The 23928-nt window shown below is 39.1% G+C and overlaps 1 protein-coding gene across 1 annotated transcript in view; it reads right to left on the minus strand.

Moving 5' to 3' along the window:
* Positions 1–23928, minus strand: part of LOC110171426 (intermembrane lipid transfer protein VPS13B) — a 289785-nt gene that overhangs the window by 170105 nt on the left and 95752 nt on the right. The window contains exons 22-25 of the mRNA XM_055163864.1: positions 19893–20026; positions 8486–8720; positions 7021–7235; positions 1940–2143 (exon numbers count right to left, since the gene is read on the minus strand). Coding sequence (XP_055019839.1) covers positions 1940–2143; positions 7021–7235; positions 8486–8720; positions 19893–20026 — 788 coding nt within the window. The remainder of the gene's footprint in view (positions 1–1939; positions 2144–7020; positions 7236–8485; positions 8721–19892; positions 20027–23928) is intronic.

Genomic DNA, 23928 nt, shown 5'->3' on the forward strand with positions numbered 1-23928 from the left:
TAATATAGCCCCTGTACAACACATATCCCCCATCTCTGCTTACAGGGAGCCAGGTGGGGCCCTGAAGAGGCAGTGTAGTGGGTGGTGAGGGCAGGGATTTGGGGAGTGAGTCCTGCCACTGGTGCTGAGACTTATCAAAACAGCTCCTACATTCTTGCTCAATCACCCAGCCTCCCTGAGGACCAAACACTTCTACCAGTGTTTGTACTTAGGTAAACAGTGACAAGTGGGCTGTCAGGGGCCCCTCTCAGATGTACTGTAGCAGGAGTCCCACAAATGATGCAAGAAAAGCACTCACCATCACATAGAAGCAAATGCAGGCAGAGATGCATATCCAGTTATACAAAACACATGTGTTTCTGAGCAACACTCGTGGCATAGTTTATCACTGTGATTCTCATATAACCTTAAAACAGCATTACTGAGCTGCACTTGAATGAAAAAGTAATCTTGGACCTGAAGCTTTGGCATGTTACTTCTAATTCATTTAACACTTTTATGTCTAGTATTAAAAACTATTAAAATGACATCAGAATGGATCATTCTATACTGATGGGCCTTTTGAGTTTTATGTAGGTAATTATTTCTAAATATCTTATTCCATTATTGAAAGGCAAGGTGGATTGTTTATTTGTCCTGCAATATATTGACTAATAAAACTATAATGTATTCTCAGGATAGTATTTGGGACATGCCTGTGTGTCTATTCCTAGGTCATATAATAGTGGGGGTGTGATTCATTTGGACTCGTTACTGCTGACAAGGCCCAGGTGATCACAAAACATTAAATCAAGGGTTACCATGGGATGACAAACTCAAACAGTACCATAAACACTGTCCTGTTTATGCATTCATATTTCTAAAAACATTACGCAGATGCTCCTAAAGGACTTAACATTACAGAGCCCCAGGTAGCAGCAGTGAGTGCTACTGTGCTGACAGGAGGCAGCAGCCCTGGGCCTTTGAGCAGGTCTAAGTACCACCTTGGGGCTGGAGGAAAAATATGTGATAAAAAATGCAGAGTACACGCTTTTTCTGTTAGCTTTGCACACGACTGCATGGACCACGGCAGGTCATATTTCTTCTCCATTGGATATTTTAACTGAGCAAAAATGTAAACACAGGTTATTGTTTTCCACAAATTAAGAAGCAGGTTTATACTCAATCATGGCCAGGCACACAAGATTGAAACAGAGCTCTTAGTCTATCTGCGTATCTGTTTTGGAGAAGGAAAAAAATATAAAGAAACATGAGGGCTGATTAAATTTTTCCAGCTTTGTACACCATTCCCAAATAAAACAGACTGCTTAGATAAATTGCAAGGTCTTGCTGCAAAAATACTATATTTACATATCTGAAGACATCATTTAGCTGGTGATGTAAATACCCTTGTGTTATGAGAAGTCCCTGTAGAGGACTCAGGGACTTAATTGGATTAAAAGATTCAACATTAAGTGGTTATAAAACAATGGAGAAATGTTATTGATAAAATAAAGACTACAACTAGAGCATTACATGTGTTTGGGTGGTGGAAAAAGAGAATGCACCAGAAGGACATGCAGCCTCCAAATAAATCTTACCAAGCCAACCGAATCCTGCTTGTTTTCATGGAAATGTTTCTCTGAATGTAGTCTTCCACAGTATGCCATAAAACATATCTATCTCTATGGAGGATTTTCCAAAGAACAGTTTTACCTTTATTTGTCCATACACTTGATCAAGTGAAGCGTCCCCAGAAAATTACATATTCAACTTTTAAAAGTGTAAATGTTTTTTTTTTTAAAGGGAGATTTCTTTTTCTCTCTATTTTTTGACTAACTGCCTATACTAACTAACTAACTAACTATAATTCTAACTCTAACTCTAACTCTAACTCTAACTATAAACAAAAAAAAAAAAAGAGTACATACTAAATCCTAAATGGATCTCAAATGCTAACCTCAGTGGGGGAGCCAAAGTCTGCAGAGGGACTACAGGTGCTGGTGTCCGGTGGGGCAGTTCCAGCACTGCTGCGCACAGGGGAGGATGGAGCGCCCACTACAGGCGTCTCTGGGATGTTGGAAGTTTGACGTAGGAAGCCACGTTTCTGCAGACGGGCCCAAGTGGAGCTCCAGGACAGAAACAGTTCATACAATAGCTGGACCTGGAGGAGGACAGAATGGAAGTTTATATTAAAAAATACACAATATTTTACAGGCAGTATTTTCAAAATAATATTGCTGGTCAAGGAACATTGACTGCATCTGACAAGTTTGTACACTAAAACTGAAGCATGTTGTATGCTGTGAACTATTTTTCCCAGGTTTGAAAAAAGAATTGGATTAAAATTGAGATACAGTTGAAAAGGTTACAAATAAATCTTAACATAGTGAATCATGCCTTAATCTAGTTCTAATCCCGTATGAGACAATATTTGAAAACATTAAATCACAAAAAGAACAGACAAGAAGCATTTACACTGGAAGACATATTTAAAATGATTTTGCCAATGCCTGACTCAAACTTTGTCATTGTGGAGTTCCCATGTAAACTGTCTTCTACAGGTCATTAACATGATTTGTGTTAGCAGCTTTACTGTTATGTGACACTAAATCTAGTTAAACTTAAAAAAGATGAAAGAGAAAAAAGCAAAGACACTAATGAAAACTATCCACTTTTATTTTTCTTTTAATGATGGTAAAAGTATTATAAATGTCAGAAGTTATTGCATGGCCCTACACGTGCCACAATGAACAAACTTGTTATTCTTAACAACAGAACTCCCATAGAAACACCAAAGGAGGAAAGTTAAGTTGTCATCAATTAAGCCAAGTCGCCATGGTTAGAACAAACTTCTTAACTAATTATCATGAACGAAGGTCTCAGTTTCAAACAACAATAACAAAACCAAAAAGGCAAGTGGAAAACATGAGAGCAAGGCACGGGAATGCAATGCTTTTACTCAATATTCTTCGAGAGGCAAAAGCAAGGGAGAAAAGCACGCTCTTTCACAGTGAGCTAATTTCTGGATTTCAACTGGTTCGATTCCCCTGCCAGCAAAGTGCTCACCCCCTGCCCTCTTCTGCCAAAAAGGTCCCTCAAAGAAAGGTGCAGAGGCAGAAAACAGCTCAAAACACATTTTTGCTTTCAGTCGCCCTCTCACACACAGGCACGGCTGTTAGCGCACACATTACGGGGAGGCCTTCCATAAATAAGCATAAATCAAATGAAAAGCAGCACAATACATTACAGCTGGGGCATTTCAAACATGTCCAGGAAGAGCTGCTAACGTTGATCCAGCAGCAGCAGTGCCGGGACAGAGCCAACAGCTGTCCGCCATACCCCACTCAACTGTGCTGCTTGCTGGAGACACACAGCCCAGCGCTTCTGACACTGGAAGGCCAAGAAAGCAATCAAATGTATTTCGTCAAATAATACCACTATGGTACATAAAGTAATCATACTAAGAAGTTATGTCCCTGCAGTACTATAAAGTAAATGTACAGTAGAGCAGTATGTTGGTTAAAGACATGCCCTGTGCAGTGATTTGTTGACTAAAAGAAGGCATGAAGTGGCATAATCTTAATCCTTATTTACATAATATTTACATGGTTATAAGAAGCCATGCTTTAAAAACATAAGGGATGTCAATAAGGGAGGGCAGCCTTGGTCAGTTTCGCCCTAAAAACAAGATGGACTCTGCAGCAACAATTTATGCTCACCCTGGTAGTATGTGTGCAATTGCATGAACTGTTATGAAGAGAGGCCAACCAGAAGCCTAAGTTTGCAGCCACAGCATGCCTTATAAAGCAGTATTATAAGATCTTTACTCATTGTATAGTAAAAAAGTACATTACGATGACAGGTTGCAAAAATTTAGCTGTATTTTTATTGATGGAAAAATCTGACTATACATTTGTATCTTTACATACACATTAGGTCATAATACAGCCGGCCCATTTTATAAAGAGATAAATGGATCTGAACATTTGTGATTTGAGGTCCTCCAAAGAGCTGTCATCTGGAGATCAAGAGGAGCTGAGGCTGCAGTAGTGAGGACTGGAGAGTGAACAGAGGCCTCACTGTCATTCATGAAAACACACATGAAAGGCTAGGGAGTGCAGATGGCCTGTGTTTGTGTCTTTATCTCACTACAGTCTATGCTGAAGGAGGCTATGCTAAACACTGCTGTGTGAGCATAGTGAGTACAGGTGGACAAATACAAATGGATGTAAACTGGGTAGATGTGGTTTGTGCTACAAGTTAAATTTAAATAATATAAAAATGAATAATTTCTAACCAAACTTATATACAAAACACACTGACTACCTATTTTACCAGCCGGTTTGTTCGTAAAATGAAATCTACTAGGCTAGGCATGGTTAGTACTTGGATGGGAGACCACTCGGAAAATCAGGTGTTATTGTGTCCTTAGGCAAGGCACTTCACCTACATCGCCTAGTATGAACGTGGAATGTGCATGAGTGTTAGTGGTGGTCGGAGCAGACGATGGCCTAGATTGGCAGCCTTGCCACTGAGGCTACCACCACTGAGTTTGGAGTAAATGAATAATGCTCTGTGAAAAGCTTTGGGTATCTTGAAAGGTGCTATATAAATCTAATGATTCCTTACTTCTATATAGTACAAAAGTTACTTTTGTCTATGAATTATGAATGTTGCATGTATTTATGTCTCTGTGCCACTGCCATCGTCCGCATCAATGAGCAAATGTTCCATCTAATTTATTACAGTATGTACCATATACTGTATTGCACAGAGCATTTGCATTGCTGGTTATGCCAAGATGAAATACTACACTATGATGTATGTTTCCATTACTTAGGCTCCACCCTTTCATTTTAGCATGACCAAATCTGTAACTATGTTGGTGGTAAACTTTGTACAGGAGTCTGACATCCCAGTACACATACAAATGTAGACTATAATTAAAAAGATGACTAAATAATCATTTTCTCCACATGGTGCTCATATAGCACTTTAAAGGTTATAATTTGCACATGGTGGGAAAAAATGGAATTAGAAGAAAACATCACAGACTGTACTGTATTCTTGATTAATTAAACAATAATGCCTTGATGCCCTAATAGTTTTGCAATTCATACACATGCTATTAAAAAAAAGAACAAAAGAACATCTGTGGGGAAAATAGTCACAAATAAAAGGAATTCTGTAATTTATTTCTTTTGCAGAGTGTTCCTGCCATCAATCATCAATGCGGTCTGAGAGACGATTCAAAGATTGTTCAGTTCAAGTGTTTACAAAGAAACAAATTTAATAAAACTAATTCAATTGTGAAAATCAGAGCTTGTGTTATGGTACATGTATATGTCACTAGAGTCACCACAGCATAATGAAAACTAAAGCAGAATTTGGACAGCTAAAATCTTTGCTATCCAGTCCATCTGTATTTGTTATCCAGTCGCCAAAACAAAATAACAGTGTGCAATAACAATGGGCTTCACGTTTCCCTGTTCTCCTTCACTGTGATCTGACCAAAACAAACACAGCAACACTCTCATGTTTACAGATTGATTTTCTTGACAATCAAGACAGTGAGCATGATGAACTACTTTGTGCATTTGAAGACCATGTGGACACACTTGTTCTAGCCAGGCTTTTGTTTATGTCAAATCTACAAAGACAGAAGTGTAATTTTCCATTGCCTAGTTCTTGACTTTCTTCCCTTACATGCTCCCAGCAACATCCTCATTAAAAGGCATTGACAGTGAAACATGTTTCCAGCTAACTGCTCCACTGTAGAAACTGGCAAAGGTCTAGATGCCAAATAAGATTCTCTCTATACTATATTGAACTGTATTCAATTCTAGCACAAACATTTAATAAATGAAGGCACAGGAAGGCATAGTTTGTCCTGCCATAATAATAATAATTACTATGTTATGTTATTATTAAACATGATTAATATGAAAAAATATTTTTTGTTCAATATTTATCATATGTGGACCTTTATTATGCACTAGCAGTTAACTTATTTTTTTGGGAGTATGTTAACATTTGAGCTGCAGACAGTTTAATAATGAATATATTCCACTCTTTATTATGTTAAAAATGCAACATTTACTCTTGTGAGCTTTATGCCGTGTTAGAATGTTGTTACCTCCTCAAAAACATACCTGGAGTTTTGTTTGAGTAATCCTTTATTATTAGGCTGTCTACAAGTCTGTCTACAAGCTCAAAATGCTCTGTTTCACCTTGTGATATCATATAGCAGTTTTGTTCAGTAGAGAGCAATTACAGGTCTTAAATTATCCACATGATTCTAGTGAAGGTGAATGGACTAAGTTCAGAGCATTTTCAGTTTCAGAGAAGAACCTCGCCTAAATATGCAGAGTTTGTAGAGGTGTGCAAAAATATCGGAATATCGATATATCGTATCGTTTAATGCAATGATACAGTATCGATACCGTGGGCTACTCTATCGATATTTCACCAAGAGTATTTTTAGGTGTGTTTCACTAAATTTTTTTGTTACAGTGCTACAGTTTTGTTGCTTGTGGAGTGAAAGGAAACTCGTTTATGCGACACATTTGACATTTTTAATGTTTTGAGGATTAAAATGTTTGTGTTTTAGATGAACTTTGCACAAGAAGTGATTTAACAAAGCCTTTTAGTATCACAGCCACGATTTAGCCTTTATTTTTTATTGAACCGTATCAAATCCATTTGAAATATATCATATCGAATCGAAAGTGCACTGTATCGAGATATGTATTGTATCGTGGCCTGTGTATCGAGGTATGTATCGTATCGGCAACTCCTTGATACTCAGCCCTAAAGGTTTGTGTGCTAAACATAAAGAAAATACAACTCTAGGTATGGTTTTGATGAGGAAACAACATTATAACATAGATCAGAAAATATTGTGACATTAAAGCTTTAAAGCATTAAAGTGTTTCATTGTACACATGATTTGTAGCAGCTCATATTTTTTGTATAATATGGTTCATTTAAAAAAAGATTTTACTGGTGTGGGTATAGCAGTGCGCCAATGTGACTGACCTGTGGATTGGAGAATTTGACATGCACCGGCTGTAGGTCAACATGGAGACACACCACAAAGGAATGCCTGCCCTCTGAACCCTGCAGTTTGTGGGAGGTCACAGCCAGTGTAGAGGTGCAGCCCATGGGCTCCAGTAGACTCAGGCTCTGCTGCTGTCCAAGGAGGGTATAGACACTGAACTGACTCAGGCTAATTGTCCAAGGAAAAGCATCACCTGAGAAAGACATACAGAACACAATACAAAGGTTACCTGACCAGCCAGAACCACATGCTTTGACAAAAATTTACTAAGACAAGCGGATCTAGTGTATCCGTATCCTGTCTTCCTGACTTCAGAGGCATGACTGACAGGCGGATTTACCAATCAGAGACGCATGGTCTGTTCACGTCAAAAACAAACTATTATATATATATCAGGTATAAGAAGTTATATTGTTATGAAAATTTTGGAGCGGAGAAGTTTTCAGCATTTGACAAGACACGTGACATAAATTAGCAGCTGTGGCTGAATTGATTTTTATTCTGTATTGTCCAGTTCCAGTCTACATTCTGTTCAAATCCAGGAGGGATAGGCTGGTCAGGCAAATACAAATGCACATACATGCAAATCCAACAAATGCAGTGCAATCATATACTCGAAATTTAAGTAGATCTATAGTAAATGATGCCACACTCTGAGAAGTTGTCACATAGTTTTTTTGTGTGTGTGTGTGAGAAGAGAGAGGAAACTTTCAGATGCACAAGGTCATGAAGAATAGATTTCCCTTATGCCGTGGGCAGGCGGCTTTGATCCAAGGCAATAACAAGAGAGATGAAGACATTTTGAAAAGGCAGGAATGAATTACTAAAAGCACAGGTTGTTAATTTTAGCTGCAACATTGACAAGGCCGCTGATGTAACTGTTTTTGCTGTCATTTTTCTTTCTTTCCCATTTCTGAAATCTTGTATGCCCAGTTCTGATGTCATTGGAGAAAAAAAGCAGGGTGCCCCCTCTTTTCTTCTGAAGAGAAAACAGTGCCTGAGCGTCTTATGTTGCTAATGTCAACTCTCCCAGGTGTGCTCACCATATGTGCAAGATATACATCTCTCAAAGTCACTCCACTTAAGTTTGTTTGTCTTTTGTCATGGTAAATGAGTGGTAGTGGGTCAAAGGTTTGCTCAATGTTGAAAAGTCCATAATGATGATGAATTCACATAATGTAGCCTATTACTATTTTCAAAACATTCATTTCAGTTATTAATGAATTTGATATGTTTATAATACCACATAAATTATGTAGTTCACAAGGCTATTTTAAGAACTGGCTTGATCTCATTTTTTATTTTCTATACTTGAGACTAGCTATGTTAAGCATTCAGCATTATGATTACCTGTCAAGGTATATGAGTTATCTTAGCTTTATCTCCCCTGTATTTAAAGTGACCACTAAAACACACAAAAATTACTAACAGCAATGCACCTACCTTCCTCTAATATGGGCCTGGACACCACAAAGGGCAGCTCCTGCATTGGTTCCATGTACCTGTGCCCAGCACTGATGATGCTAATCTGGGGCAGACAGACTACCAGAGTCCCTGGCATAGAGGCCTGGTTATGGTACCAGCTCCGGACAGTCCCAGGGATGTCCCCACAGATGATGGTGCTGGGAGAGGGCAAACTGTCATTGGGCAGAAACACACAGCAGGCCTGAAGCTCCAACTATAGGGAAGAAAAAGGTATGACAAATTTCTTTTAGCATAAAAGAATGTTGCATTGCCCTAAAGAGAAGTACGTAAAGTAAAGAGAAGTAAGTTATTTAAGCTGTAGATTCTGGAGACAAAGTAGATTTTTTGCATGTGTGCAGAGAGATACCCTCATTCACACGTCCACATTTTACATTAAACTAAGCCAGTGATTGACACAAAATGGATTTGCAGAAATTAGGTACATACTTTGTGGTTTCCAGGGGATTACACTTGTGGTGAGTGAATTGTGGGAGTGAACTATCACAACAACTGTTTGATGGATGGCTGGGAAATCTGATATAAATAATCGCACTGTCTGGAGAATTAGTCCTAATAACTATGCAGATCTTTCATTGTGTACCACTGTCAGCAAGTAAAAGCATTTAGGTAGGTTTTGTGTGTAAAATATAATATGCTATACTAACTACTATGTACATTTTCCTTTGCTGAAAAAAATTAACAAAAGTTACTGAAAAACATCTGTGAAATGGTTCACTATAGTAATGTTTTCAGTTATACCTATGCAATAATGCTATTTCTTTGGTAACATTTTGGAAATTGTGACTGTTCACTTGGTTGTTTTGAAAAGCTTTGCGAGTGAATGTTTCTAAATCTGTGGCAGGGCAGACAAAAACTGGCACCAAGCCCTATAATTGCTGTGGTGGGCAATTACAGTAAAACATACTAATAACCTTAATGGTGTTTGCTTATGACATTTGAATGCTTTTGTGGTCATTTGCCATAGCAACAAAAACTACAAATTCCGCTAAATGCATGGTAGCTGTGACTGATCACAACATGACCAAATTGTCATAATTAGAAAACATTTCACAGATGACAACACACATTATCTCACTGGCATTGCCTCGGCACAAGAGTTTAATGTTTACACAACAGCACAAACTTGTGTCAAACACCAGTGTATGTAATGGAAAAATATAAATAACCTCCAAATTAAACTGGGTGATACTAAACCCGTTTTAGTTTGTCTTATGGGACTCCCTTGTGGGGAAAGCCAACACAAACCACTGATTTGTTATCTATGACACACACCCAATTACACTTTAAATTACTTTATATGAACAGTAGACCAATAGTAGATGGACAAATATAATCTGCAGGGCGACCTAATATAGACATATTATATTGAAATTATTTTATTGCCATTACCACTGTGTGAATGTTCATGTTTTTTAGTGAGAAGACACACCACATTGGAAACAGTGCATTATGTGAGGTAAAGCTAACCACTGGCACTGGTCATTTAAAGACGTTTACACAGCATTTGGGCCAAAGCTGCTCGGTCGTGTGGTTATGTCAGGAGTTGTTAGGGTGTAAACTGTGGGTCAGATCTTCCACCTTGCTCTTTTGGCTGTGGCGAATGTCAGGTGTCTGTGGTCACCCGGCTCTCACACACAAAAACTCCATAAAGAAAGGAGAGCTAGCAGGCACTGGCACTAAATTGTCATGACAGGTCCAAACAGAGAAACAGCCTGAGGTCAGAAAATCCCAAAACATCATTGGTTTGACTGAGCCAAAACCACTGACAGCATGTCTTCCCCACGACCAGGTCTTTATCCCGTCATAACTGTACCCCCTGTTCCCTTGTCTACTGGTCCAAATGCCAGTCAGTAAAATACACATTGGCCTACAATAAGATAGAACTGAACCGCTTGGCCTGTGCGTATAGTGACCATTAATTTGTTTAATTTACTTTGTCATATGGCAGAATTTTTATGGTGCTTTATCCAGGTTCACATCTCATTTGTGACCACGCACTAATCCAGGGCGGGGAACTTATGGAGAGGGTGGTGACCTCAGCAAAGCAAAGGCAAAAAATACTTAACCAAAACAAAAAAGGGAAAGTGCACAAGGCAGCAAGTCGAGCTGGAGCAAGCGTGTGTTTTATGTCACAATTTGAGGTGTAAAAGTTCAGTTGAGGTTGAGCAGGGTCATGTTTGCTATTCCACTGAATTGTGTTTAACAGCTCTCTAACAGGCCAATAAACATCGCACTAGACGTAGGCTGAGTGTGACAATGTCCCGAATAGACTGTGTGTTTGGGACAGTTATAGAAAGTTATGGTAGACCTCATGTCCTAAAATGGGATAGGAAAGTGTCAGGTATATGCCAGGATGGTCGAAAATAGTTTGTTCCATCACATGCTGGAGCTACATTTGCAGCATGTTACAGTCCTAACTATTCGCTCACTTGGCTCTCCCAAACCAGAGCTGCCAATAAAAGGATAGTGGAAATGGATTTTCTGTCGGGGAGGCCCATGGAAACGAGGCTTTTCCAAGTGCGGCAGGAGGAAAATATGACACAAATTTAAAATAGATTTGGGCAAAAGTAATATCTGAAAGTCGGTGGGATAATTGCAGTGTGGGATTTTGTGTTACGTAACTGGTCTTTCTGTGGGGTATAAAGTAATGTGGAATAAAACAGCAACTCAAAAATGGATGGGTTCTCGAGTGTCTGCTGGAGGTCTGCGAATGCATTTCCTCAGGTTTGAGTGGGATCAGGTCCTGTCAATTCACATCTCAAATTAGGATGTCAAACTTCACTTTATGCAGCTGTTTTAATTCTTCAAGTTTTCTCAATATTGTATTGTAGAAACAACAGGAAAACACAAATAAACTCCTGGCATAACATAAGAACCACCTCCTTGATTGTCAGTCCCATTCTGGGATCATTTTAACCAGGCTCATTTCACTCTTGCTTTAAGCTTTGAAGGCATAGATACCAATATCAGTATCAGTATCAGAGAATTTTTATTTTAGGGTTAATTTTCACTTGCACACCACATTAAAATTGGGAGTAAACTAAGACTAAATCTGGAAATAATTACATTTTAATTGAATTCAGGTCTACCAAACCAGGACTAGATCAAGACTAAATTGGGCACTACCCAGAAAAATTGTGAAAGCACATATGTACATTTAAAATAAAATCCAACTAACGCCAGAAACCGAAAATCCTTTAATGACAACTTAATACAGCAAAAACTCACTCAGTGTAACCAGGAGCAGACAGCACGTTCTATCAATAAACTTCAAAAAGAGTAAAAACACGTTTCAATTTTGACCAGGAAATCTCCGCAAGAGAAAAGACTGAAACCAATCAAGTCCTTATGAGGCCACACGTGCCGGCTTATGCTACAAAAACATGCTCCGATGACACACTTTAAAGTCACACCTCCATGTCATACAGTACAAACCTGAACATACACGAAGCACGGATCACGTTTCCCCTCCAACTGTTGTCACCAGGCACGAGGCACAAACTAAATAAACAAATGTAATAAAATAAATCTCTGGGCTTGAGCCAAAACACCTGAATTAACATCTCCTTTTTCTTCTGCTTCTCTGTGCAGAGAGAGCCCCCACAATTTTTAATATCCTCCCAGAATGCTGCTGTGCTCACCACTTCCTCTGAAAGATGGCACCTGCAATAGCACTGACCTCTGTCCAGCTCACAGGGGACCGGCTGGAGCTCAGACTGGGGGGCTATTTGTTCACAGTGTTACTGCTGTGATGGGTTATAGCAGTACAAGCTCCTCTGGGTCCAAATGACTTCTAGCTTTTAGTCACTGAGCAAACACTTACCAAATATTACAAAATGTATATGTGCATGTGTAAGTCAACCAATCAAGACTGAACATGAATTGTACAGAGAAAGTACATTTCCTTATTTTACTTTTTTTTTTTTACTTCATCCGTATACTCAAAGAGCCTTCAATTATCACAGCTTGTATGGCTTTGAAATAACCCATCCAGCATTGTTCAATTACAGGTATTCTTTCTTAAGAAACACGTTGAAAACATGTGTTCTTACAAGGAGCTGAGTCTATGACTTTGGGCTTTTGCAGAATACATTTCACCCAGCAATCTGCCTTTATGTAGCTTTTTAACATTTCTAATGTTTAAATAACCTTAATTAATATTATGTAAATGCTGTCTTTTATATATTAATGGCATTATATTTGTTGCGTAAGGGCTACAGAAATTAGCTGTATAGCAAATGCTAGTGCATTTAGACATGTTAATTAATGTGCATTGTCCCTGTTAAATTAAACTATTAACTAAATAATACTTAAAAACAAGTTCAAACAGTCTGTGATATGGCGGTGGACCTGCACTGATTGTTGGAATAAAGTGGCTTACTGTTAAATTATTACGCCTTAGGAACAAGAATGGTTTTCATAAGCATTGTGTGGCACAGATTTGGAGAAAGAGCAGAGAAAAGAGAAGTACACATTTGCTTACAAAAAAATCCTACTCATGCACTTAACTCATTGAAGTCTTTCACTGGTCCAACCATAAAGAAAATTCAGTTATCTGGCTGGCTTACTCAGAGATGACAGTGGAAGATTGGAGAACAAAGGGACTTGTGAGTGTACAGGGACTATGCCATTATACCCCAGTGTATTGTAAAAAAGCAAGCACGCAAAATGTTAAAACGCCAGTTTCTTCAAAAATTCAAGTGTCTTGACTGGCAGCCTGGTTATTTAGTAGGTGACCATGGCTTATACCAGGACTTAAGGCTTGATCCCTTCCTCTCAGGCTTTCAGATGAACAAGGATCCTTTTACACTTTGATGTACAGTCACTCAAGCACTAATTTAATCAGGACTTTGGATCAAGAAGTTGGCCTATGCTGTCACAAGTAAATAAATACTGTTCAAGGAAAGACAAAGAACAAAACATGTTCTTTTGGAGGATTCTCTGATTAAATGTGAGATGCCTCCAGACATTTTTTCATTTGTTTAATTCTCCTTCTTCATCCCATCTTGGCATCACATCATAGGCTTTTAAAATAAGGGATTGTTTCATTTTTGTGGCGGGTCCTGCAAAGTTTTATTCTGATCGTTTTCCCGCTTCATCAGATAGTGTTCACAATCCAGCCACATGTGCGGACACTGTTTCAAGTCTTTTAGTCTTAATACCCCCCGCTCCACACGAGAGTCCCAAACTTCCTCCCTTCTCCTTAGCCATGGAGGGGGCCATCTCCAGAACATTTCCCTGGAGTTCTTGTGGAGATGGTTTATCTGGTTCCAACAGTGCAGGTTCCAATAGAAAGGAAGCAGAGGGCCAAACAGACTTAAGGTTTCAAAAGTTGGCACATGTGGAAATGGCCTATATAACCACAGGAGACTCTTAGGGTTCACTCGAACTCACTAATAAATGACACACAAATTATTTACACCAAGAACACAAATGTATAAGACATGTATAAGAATTACAAAATTACTTTACTCAGATTATGTCAATAAATTGACTTGTCTAGAGATATGATAAAAATACACAAACACTAAATTAAATTCTGTTAATATGAGTTATGTTTGATTATGTTCAAATGATGGGTGACCAATTAGCACCTTGTTTCACATGTGTCACTGAAATAAACAAATTTGATTGCATAGTACTGTCAGAATCTGGCTCTAGGCTGCCCGGACAAGTGGCGTGGTGTAATTGAAAAACAAAAGCTATATATTTCAAAAAGGAATATATCTTCTCACTTATTCATTACAACAAACAACACACAGAAGTTAATGTGGAGATGCAGCAGTACTAGTAGTACTGTGGTAGTACTGGTGGCAGCAAAATACCCTCACAAAATGTAAGAAACGACTTCTGTGATGACCTCAAGCTTCTATGAATTTCTCAGGCAATAAACGGCTATCACTTTGGCACAACAGACTTCCACTGATTCCAAGGGCCACTGCAAATTTATGTGGGTCACATCACAGTTTATTGGTCCTCTCGTCTTCTACTGTCAGGAAATAAACTCAAGATAAAATCATGCTAGAAATGATGTCCATGTTTTAATTGCTTTCTCTACCACACAATCTTTTCATGCACACTTCAACACACAGGAAATCACCCAGAGATAGCAGAGGAAATAAGAAACACCCTCACAGCATCCTTAGTAAAAACATTTGCAACTCTGGAGGAGAGAAGGCTCCGTGGAGGGATCGGCAGCAAACGGAAAACACATCCCTTTGTTTTGAAAAACCTGATACTTCACCAAATGTAATCTTCCTGTGCCTGCTCCAGACGGGACACTCTGTTTCCTCAGTGGCTGCTCAGATGAACAGAAGGTCCATACAACATAGCCCCTCCTTTATTAGACAACCCACCCACAGTCACTAAGTTTACATGCACTGTAGTACTATGAATATGCTCCTTATTCAATTTGTGATTTCTCCAGCTGCCAACATAATTATAATTGCATGTTTGAAAAGAGACATTCATTTTTAATTAGAAATAGAGTTTTCTTTAATGCAGTCGAATCTTTGAAATAACAAACCATAAGAGGTGAAGGAACCATAATATGTGTCAATGCTTTAAACACATTTTTCTGTCTGTTTTTTCCCCCAGTGCTGTTGTGAGTGCTGTGCATGCAGCAATTCTGCAACTACACACAGGGTTCCAACTTTTGTGCTACTGAAATATTGATAAGTTTAATCAGAATCCCCCAATCCAAGGATCTAGAAATATGGTTTTTCAAAGGCAGAGCATAGTTTCCCAACTATGTGAACAAGCCATTTAGATTAGTGGTTGTTGTAGAATAAATAGTGTCTGGATCTCAATTGAGATGATTAATTTGTGTATGAGGATGAGACAAGACAGATGTGCTTTCAAAAATGCATTTCCTCTTTGGTGTATATAAAAAAGGCATCCAAGCCTGTTGCCTCCTGACAACACATCAGGCTAGATCTCACCCATATGCCACCACAACAGCAATCAATGGACTGGCACAGCACACACAGGCAGCAAGCCATCCTTGTGACCCGCATTCCTCAGCTCTAACACTGCTTACAGAAGCTGACAAGCGCTGGAGGTCTCCCTCGTTGAGGTGGAAATCTGCAAAAATAAACGCTTTAGGTGACATGAAGGCTTTGTTTGTTTCTGCTGGCCCAGCTGTTTGTGTTAGTGCGGTGGGTTAATTGCGACTTTGATCGCTGCGTTTATTGATGCAGCAGTGGCCTTAGGAGTGCGTCTGGCCTCGTCTGGCCTGGCCTGCCTCGCCAGCTCCTGCCCCCAGTCTCAAACAATTACCCTTCCACCACCCTACAGCGGTGAGCAACTACAAATGTGTGTCTGCATTTAATCAGTGCCATATATATAACGAAAACTCAACCATATCACAACAAAACTTCAAAGCAATGTGTTGTGCTGCACCCGCTTTGTCTAATATTTGATGATTAAATGGCCAACATGTATTCATGATTCACGCCAGAGAAACACTTGCACTGTAAGTGTTTACTGTAATATGGAGGCCAGAGGATACTGCAATAATGTTATCAGTATGGAGTTCTGGGCCAAGTCAGGGTTATGATCAACTACAGATGAGGGAAAATTTATTGGCCTACACTGGCACATTTTCACCCCTGCAGATTTACAGGGAGTGAGTGTATCACCAAGACCAAAATGTCCACCTTAGATGATCTTATTGGATGTGCTATTGGCACATATAATTCTTTGTCTGAACATGGGGTGGAGGATTTCACCTCCCAGGATATTCGCCAAAACATATTCTTATGGTCAGATTGAAAGTCACATAATTTTTCTTTGATACCATTAAGTGCATCTTGAAATCAAAGTTCTTACAACTTTGGAGAAGCAGAAATTGAGTTTTAGTCCTAATGAAACTCAGGCCTGTGTCTCTGCTGCGTTCTATGTTCAGAGGTTACAGACAAAAGGGTAAGCACTTTTCCAGTTGGGTCCAGGCAGAGGTCAAGTATGTGTGAGTGTCTCCAATGGCTATGAGGTCATCTCTGCACTGACACAGGAGCAGCTGATGGGACTCTGGCCACACAGGGGTTACATGCAAGAACATACAACTTTTTTGCATTTTGCAATATTAAACTTAATTAAATGATATTAAATTAGGATTCCGCAATTTAATTGTGTAAATTGTGTATATTGTGTGTGCGTGTGTGTGTATATATATATATATATATAAAAATTGAGATGATTCATTAATTGTGTTCTTAATCAAACTCCAAGCTTGCCATCTGTGCAAAAAATATAAATATATTCAGTTATTCAGTTGTGATAACATTTTACATAAAACAATGTCCACAAAGTATATTACTGGTAAGATTGATGGTTGGGTTTTAGCGTGCATTAATGTATTCCATTTCCTTTAAGAGTTATTCTAACCTTTACCTCCACCACAGCATATATAACACTAGCCCTAACCTCAAAACAATCTTTCACATGTAATGATTTGCATTATGGGAACCACAGTGAACTTGTGAAGAAACAGGACCCCCAGAAGTGACTGTGTCAGATATATTCTTCCACAAAGTGAAAAAGATTTGGCCACACACAAGAGTCTATCCTAATAGATACTAAGAACACATCCACCATGACATTGTGGGCTCCTAATATTATCCAAAACAAACCAGGACAGATATATATGTCAAGAACAACATGCTCACTATTTGTTCAAAACTAGAACTTGATATTTTTTTTTAGATTTAGCCCCAACTACAGGAGCTTTATTTGAAATAATTACACATATCACATATCTGTACTATTATAAGGCTGTAATTTAAAACAATTCAGGGAATGATTCTGTAGAAATAATGAATCAGTTAAACACTGAACATCTTTCACCATTAACGGTAATGATGACACAACTTGAAAAACCACAAATGCCCAAAAATATATACAAGGAAGAAGAGGTGCTGACTGTGGAGGTGATAGTATTGAAAGAGGGGGCAGATGAAGTAATGTGCTTCACAAAGCCAGTCAGGGGTCAGCTCCTCTTTATGAAAACCATCTGGACAGAGCATCATCAATGTCTCTAAACTTACCTTCTGCCCCTGCACTGTCACTGTACCTTTGTGCCCCACTGCTTTTCTCTCTTCTCTCACTAAAATATATCTTCCCCATTAATGCATGGCAGCTGCAGGGAGCACTCTTACTTCATTTTTCCATGGCAACAGCCTCTCTGTTTCAGCAGATCCCCTTTCAGTTTTGGTAGCAACAAGCGGCTCTGCCAGCGCTGAACACATGCATGTGTTAAATAGAAGGAATTATTGCAAAATTCCTGAAATAGAATCACCATCCTCATCACATGCAATCACTATCAGGGCTGAGGAACAAGAAGGAGAGGCAATCACAAGTTTAAAGTGTGGAGTGGACCAAACAGACAAAAGCTTGGAGGTCAGAGGTCAGCAGAGGTAGAAATACAGAGAAACCTGAGTAGACCAGGAAGGGAGAGAGCTACAACACATTAGTCTGAGTGAGAAGGGTCACACATTTAAGGCCAAGGGCAACCAGCCATTTTGAAGAGTGCCAGGCCACTCCGGCCAGTGACATTTACAGCATAGCTCTAAAGTTCTAATGAGATTTGACAACTACAATTACACCATCCACACTTATTAACAACCAACTGTGAAAAAGTCTTCATTAGGTCTAAAGCTGAAACCAGTTTATGTCACCACAGTATTTGGTGTGACACCGAGATGGTGAATTACATTAGTCTGAACCTTAAATCCAAAGTGTTGACGATTTAGTTGACTGTAATAGGACAGTATTATTAAAAAAAAAAAAAAACATCACTGCACGTTTTTATAACTGTTGTATTGGGTAAAAGTCCAGATGCAGGTTTTCATTTAAATACATTTGATTTCACAGATATGTTTTTGTGTGTGTAGTTTCTGGGTTAATGGCAGGTCATGGCAGCCGCATGATACAGAATATTCCCACTGAGGTGAAGTTTAGGACCATTTCCATTTCACAAGAGTTTCTATATTAAGATCTGATGACTATTTGGGATTTTAAAATGTACAAGTGTACAAAGTCACCACAACTTTCCCAGCCTTAAGTGGATGTGAGCAGCTGTAGAATAATAAAGCTCTTGTAACCTTTTCCCTAATACTGTGATACCACATCCTCACTTCTGCGCTCGTTCCTCTCTTTGTAAAGAATGGAAAGAAGGTCCCTATGCCAAATTGAGTACATGTGCTGTAGAAGTGTGAGCCATTAGGTATTTTGTTTACACCACACTAAAATAAATGGAGTGGTTTAAATTCGGGATATCCAAGGCCTGAGGTGCCAGCTGTCGGGCTGCTGGGTTTGGTTGGCTTCCACTCCCATGTCAACAGGACACACTGTTTCCTAATTACTGCAGCTCTGCACAGTGTGGTCCATAGTCACACAGCCGAAGGGGACAGGAAAGTCGAGGCTATGACGGGCTCAGCAAACTATTAGAGGGTTGAGTTAACTTTTGTTGAAGTACTGTAAACACCTCAACCAGATGACATGGGACCAGGGCTACAGAGCATGATTTCAATTCACATGCGTCATGCTTTCTTTCATGTGTGATTGACGTAGGTTTGTGTGGTCCTAACAAGAAAAATTAAGATGAAGGAGCAATGGTTTAGATAATATTTAGTTGTTTAGCTGCTCTTTAAATATCCTGCAACAATATCTGTGATGCCACAAACATAGAAGCTATAGGAAAACATACATATTCTGTGCATAGATGTTTATGTTATCCTTTGAAGGTATCTATTTGAAACAAAAGAGGGTCATTTAAGTAAAAAAGTAACATTCTGTCAGCATGCAAATGTGGAACCCATATGTCCTAATCAGAATTACTCCATGAGAAGGAGAGTGAGTACTTCCACGCAGGCACCTACATATGCACCCTGAAGTCCTGGTCCTGCTTCTAGGAGTGCAGTTGTCAGCAGCTCCTGATGGACTTCAGATGAGGCCAGTTCTGATGTGGTCACATTTATTCAATCAAGATACAGCAAGCAGCAACACAATGGGAGCACATACATATACATATATATATATATACACACACACACACACACACACCAGAAATGACTACCAGGGAGATGAACAGCCAGAAAAAAGATCTCACATCCAATGTCATATTTACGGGAAATGCGGGGGTATGCGGACAGTTCCACTTGCATTTGTTCAGAAAGATATAAAACTGGCCTTAACACAAGCATAACACTTGACCAAAACATAATTTAAAACATGTTCCTAAAACAGTTCATTGCATGTTTATGCACTGTATGGTTTGTTGCACATATTTTTAGGAAAATGGAGCACGATCATTTCTGGACAAAATATGACAATGGCTGTGCAGGTCAGACACTGTCAGGAGAATTACCTGTAGAGTTAGGCGTTTGACAGCGTCCCAGGCCTGAGAGATGAGCTCCTTCACTCTCTCCTCTGAAGCAGTCCAGGACTCCACAGCTGGGCTCTCAGGCATCACTTTCATTGGGATGGAAAGAGGGCGCGACTCTATACAAAAAAATATGAAGTCAATAGGTGTCATCAGTTTGGGTAGAGGAAATTTACTTAAATACAGTTCTATATTAAATTGCCATCAGCTCTTACATGCAACCTTGTCAAATATATATGATACATACTGAAGAGTAACCGTCTTTTATTCCCCTTGTCTTAATCCCTGTTATTTTCATTTGCTGTACAGTATCATGTTATATAAAGTTGACCTGACACCTCATTGGGCTGATGTAATGTTGGGACTACGGTTTCTTGTCTCCTACAGAGAGAGACACTGTGAGAACTGCCTTACACGCACACTGTCCTAGACATGATCCTAGACATGACATGTCCTGGTGAACCCACTGTGGTCCGCACCAAATCCCATTGTCTGTGCTGCTCATGGCAACAGCCAAGCAGAAAAATCACACAGCAACAAGGACCAATATTAGCCCTAGCCTCAAACATTTCAACCTACAGGCCAAAGGGGAAACAAGATATTAGGACAGAAATTGTGAGATTTGTGAAGGGAAGAAAGTTACCAATCAGCAAAGTAACCATGATGATATTTTTATTTAGGATTCATAGAGTGTACATCTGATGATGTTTGGTCATATATGAACAACACATGTGAGACTCTAAACCAACTAGAAAACATTCAAAAAACGTTAGCATTGATGCTCATTACAGTATTTAAAATGAAATTAAAAGTGAGTTGTAAATATAGGTTTGAAATCTCCAAGTGTTTCTTTCGTGTGAAGGTAACAAGTAAGTGACAAAGCATTAATGCATCTGTAAAAATTGATACAGAGTCATATTACGGGAAATTGAACATTACCACCAGTTCATAATGTATGGGCTAATGACCAGAAACTATTCCGTCAGCAGAGGATAAATAGACTCAAGGGATTTCTTATTTGGTGAGCAATGTTGGGTAATGTGAGGAGGTTGGACATCTAAAACACATAAAAATGAATGCCAAAAATATGAAGTTATCCAGAGTCATAGTATGTGCAGATTGCATTGTCCCCAGGTTATAGCCATAGATGTCTTTGTATGCTAAAGCCATCAGTGCTCCAGGGGTGAATTCAGGAGTGGGGGCTCTCCAAAGACACATTAAGACATATTCCAATAATTTAAACTTGTGCCTTGCTCAGCAGCTCTCTGTCCCACAATTGTCATGAAACAGGAGTGAGGTCATTGTGCTTTAGTCAGTCATAATGTACCCAAATATCGCCAAAACAGCTAAACCGTTTGTCATGGTAACCGGAGGAGTGCATGTAAGGAATGGTAAGTTTTGTGGTCGCGGTGGCCAAAAGCCCAAAATGGGTGGGCGGGAAAATGACTGACTAAGGGTGCAGGTGCACTTTAGGGAAGTATGTAACTGAAAGAGGACCTAGACTACATTTTTCTCACAGTATGCATCCAGGTGTCTATGGTGTTTTGGGAATAGGGGAGAAATTATATTTGTTATAATGGCTATCATCAGGATTACATCACCATGGCTCACTCACTCCTAAGCATTACTTTTATTGCTGTGTACATATGACAAGTTACCTTTTCGTTCTGCTTATTTGTCAGTGACACTATTCCTGTGAGCCATGCACCAAGCTAATTCCAATGGTTTTATAAGCAACTACATTTTCCACATAGCTGTAGATGGTATATATTGACTTTGACAGGACAGATTAAGTTTCACAGAGTGTCTTTCATTGAGTAATGTGCATAAAGTGGTGCAGAAACCACTGTGATATCATTTGGTTGTCAATTGTATTTTTGGTTCATTTGGGGTTGTGTGTGTTTAGAAGTGTACTGTCACAGCGCATTGGTTTCCGGTAGGACACTTTAGGTGAGCACACAGGACACAGATCTGAGACTAGTGTTTTCTTATGTAGTCTAACTGTCTAGACCAGGAAGGTGTTAACCCTGGAGATTGGACGTGTGCTGTCTCTAAATGTCTGAATCCATGTGTGAAGAGACATTTTGTTACGTGAACATGTGGAGCCAAGACTTAAATCAACACAATAGTTATGAATGACTTTTATTACTATTGAAACCATGTACATGCATTTGTCCCATATGTGAGTCAATGGTAGTCAATATGACTACACACAATCAAGTAAATGTGTTATTTGAGATTCCTGTTGAAAATTTTGTTGACAACAGGATTTTCTGAACATAAAGTTCTGCTTGGGCAAAGTAAACGTTTTGTGAATTGTTTTTAAACAAACACAACAGATATTGAAACATGACGTGTGAATTTCTATCAGTAACATAAAAACTGTGGTGACATTTTTGTGCTGTTTTAGTAACACTTTGAGTAGCGTTCAGAATGTATATGTAAATATGACAAATAAGCATATGAGTTGTCAATTCAAGGAGCAGACCGACATTTGGGGTGTCAGTGGTTCTGTGGTTAGAGTGTTCTCTCATCAACTCATAGATCACCAGTTTAATAGCAGTATGCTTCAGGTCAGCAGTGAACCTGAAAAGAGTAATTTGTCACTCACAGCAAAGTTATAAAGACTAAGATGGTTATACTGAGCTTTTGTCACTAACTCCTCATTTCAGCCATATTTGACTTAACTTGACTTAAATAAACAAACAAACAGAGTTGTATAAGAGGGTCAAGCTGAGAGTGCCATGACCAGCATCTACTGTTTAATTAACTTCATCATTTAATGTTTACGTAAGGCCATAAGGCCCTATGGAAAATGTTAAATGCAGTTGAGAAGCGGTTGAGGAAAGGTTATGCTATATTGGGTCTTGAAGCGGGTTATGCTCCTGGACTAACCTTGACTTATTAACATCCATTTATAGCCTTAATTCTAGGGACCTCACATTCAACTTTGACCCAACGAGTAAAATCATTCATCTTTTATTTAGTTGGCTCTTTTGGGGATTTGGCCAGACTCACAAACTCTGGAGAGAGAGAATCTGCTAGACCAATCAAAAACCGTGTTCACTAACTGGCACAAGCCGTTACAATGCAGGAAGGGTCTAACTGCACAGAGCTCCCTACTTAGTTTTAAATGCTATTTCCCGACTCTGTTTGTTAATCCTGGGCCATTATTTGGAATGAAACTGCCATATCTTGTTATAGTGACTTGGCGTCTGACAGCACTAAAGGGAGTGGACCTTAAAAAGTAGTAGTATGCAGTTTGGGAAAATGAGAAAGACAGAAGTAAAGGCAAGATAATGAAGTAGAAGTATGACAGGAGCACCCAAAGCTCTTAAAGTGGTGCTTGAGCTAACAAGTCCATGGAGTCCACTCAGATCAAGATCGTGCCATCAGCCTGTGTCCTCATCCTGACCCTTTATAGGCCATTAGTCCAAGTGTGACCCAATGCATTTCTTTAGACTTTTCCCCCATTTTGTTTAATTCTTGGAACGCTCCCTTTTTCACTATGTCCAGCTCCTGCCTGTGTTTCTGTCCATAAACATCACAGTCATTACATACATAGTGTTTAACAGCTCTATCACATTTGAAAGTTCAGGGCCTAAGAGACAATAAAGAGGACAGTCCAATTTTCGGGACACAGAAAACATATTTTATTGGAGTGACAAGGCTGAGAAAGGTGTGAGGGTGTGTGGTGTGCTGAGTGTAAATCACACATCATACACATTTGGCAGTTACACAAAACATTTCAGCTCCCAAAACACAGAAACACTAACATCATAACTGTTAACTCTATATTAAGCATTCAGCACTTTTACAGACATTTCTTTATTTTCTGTTTTGCTTTTCAGTTTGCTGTATACTTTTATGTTAACATGGGACTGATACAAATTAATAGCTGTGCAACAGCATGTAACTTGTAACTTAATGTAATTTTGATAATGTGTGAGCTACTATGTCCATATAATTTTGTCTTGGTTTATGTAACTGACTGCTTTGGATTTTCCAGTTTGTATCTTTA

The sequence above is a fragment of the Boleophthalmus pectinirostris genome, unplaced genomic scaffold (genome assembly GCF_026225935.1).
Source record: "Boleophthalmus pectinirostris isolate CB_2022bp ecotype Guang Dong unplaced genomic scaffold, ASM2622593v1 HiC_scaffold_6, whole genome shotgun sequence".
Lineage (NCBI taxonomy): Eukaryota > Metazoa > Chordata > Actinopteri > Gobiiformes > Gobiidae > Boleophthalmus > Boleophthalmus pectinirostris.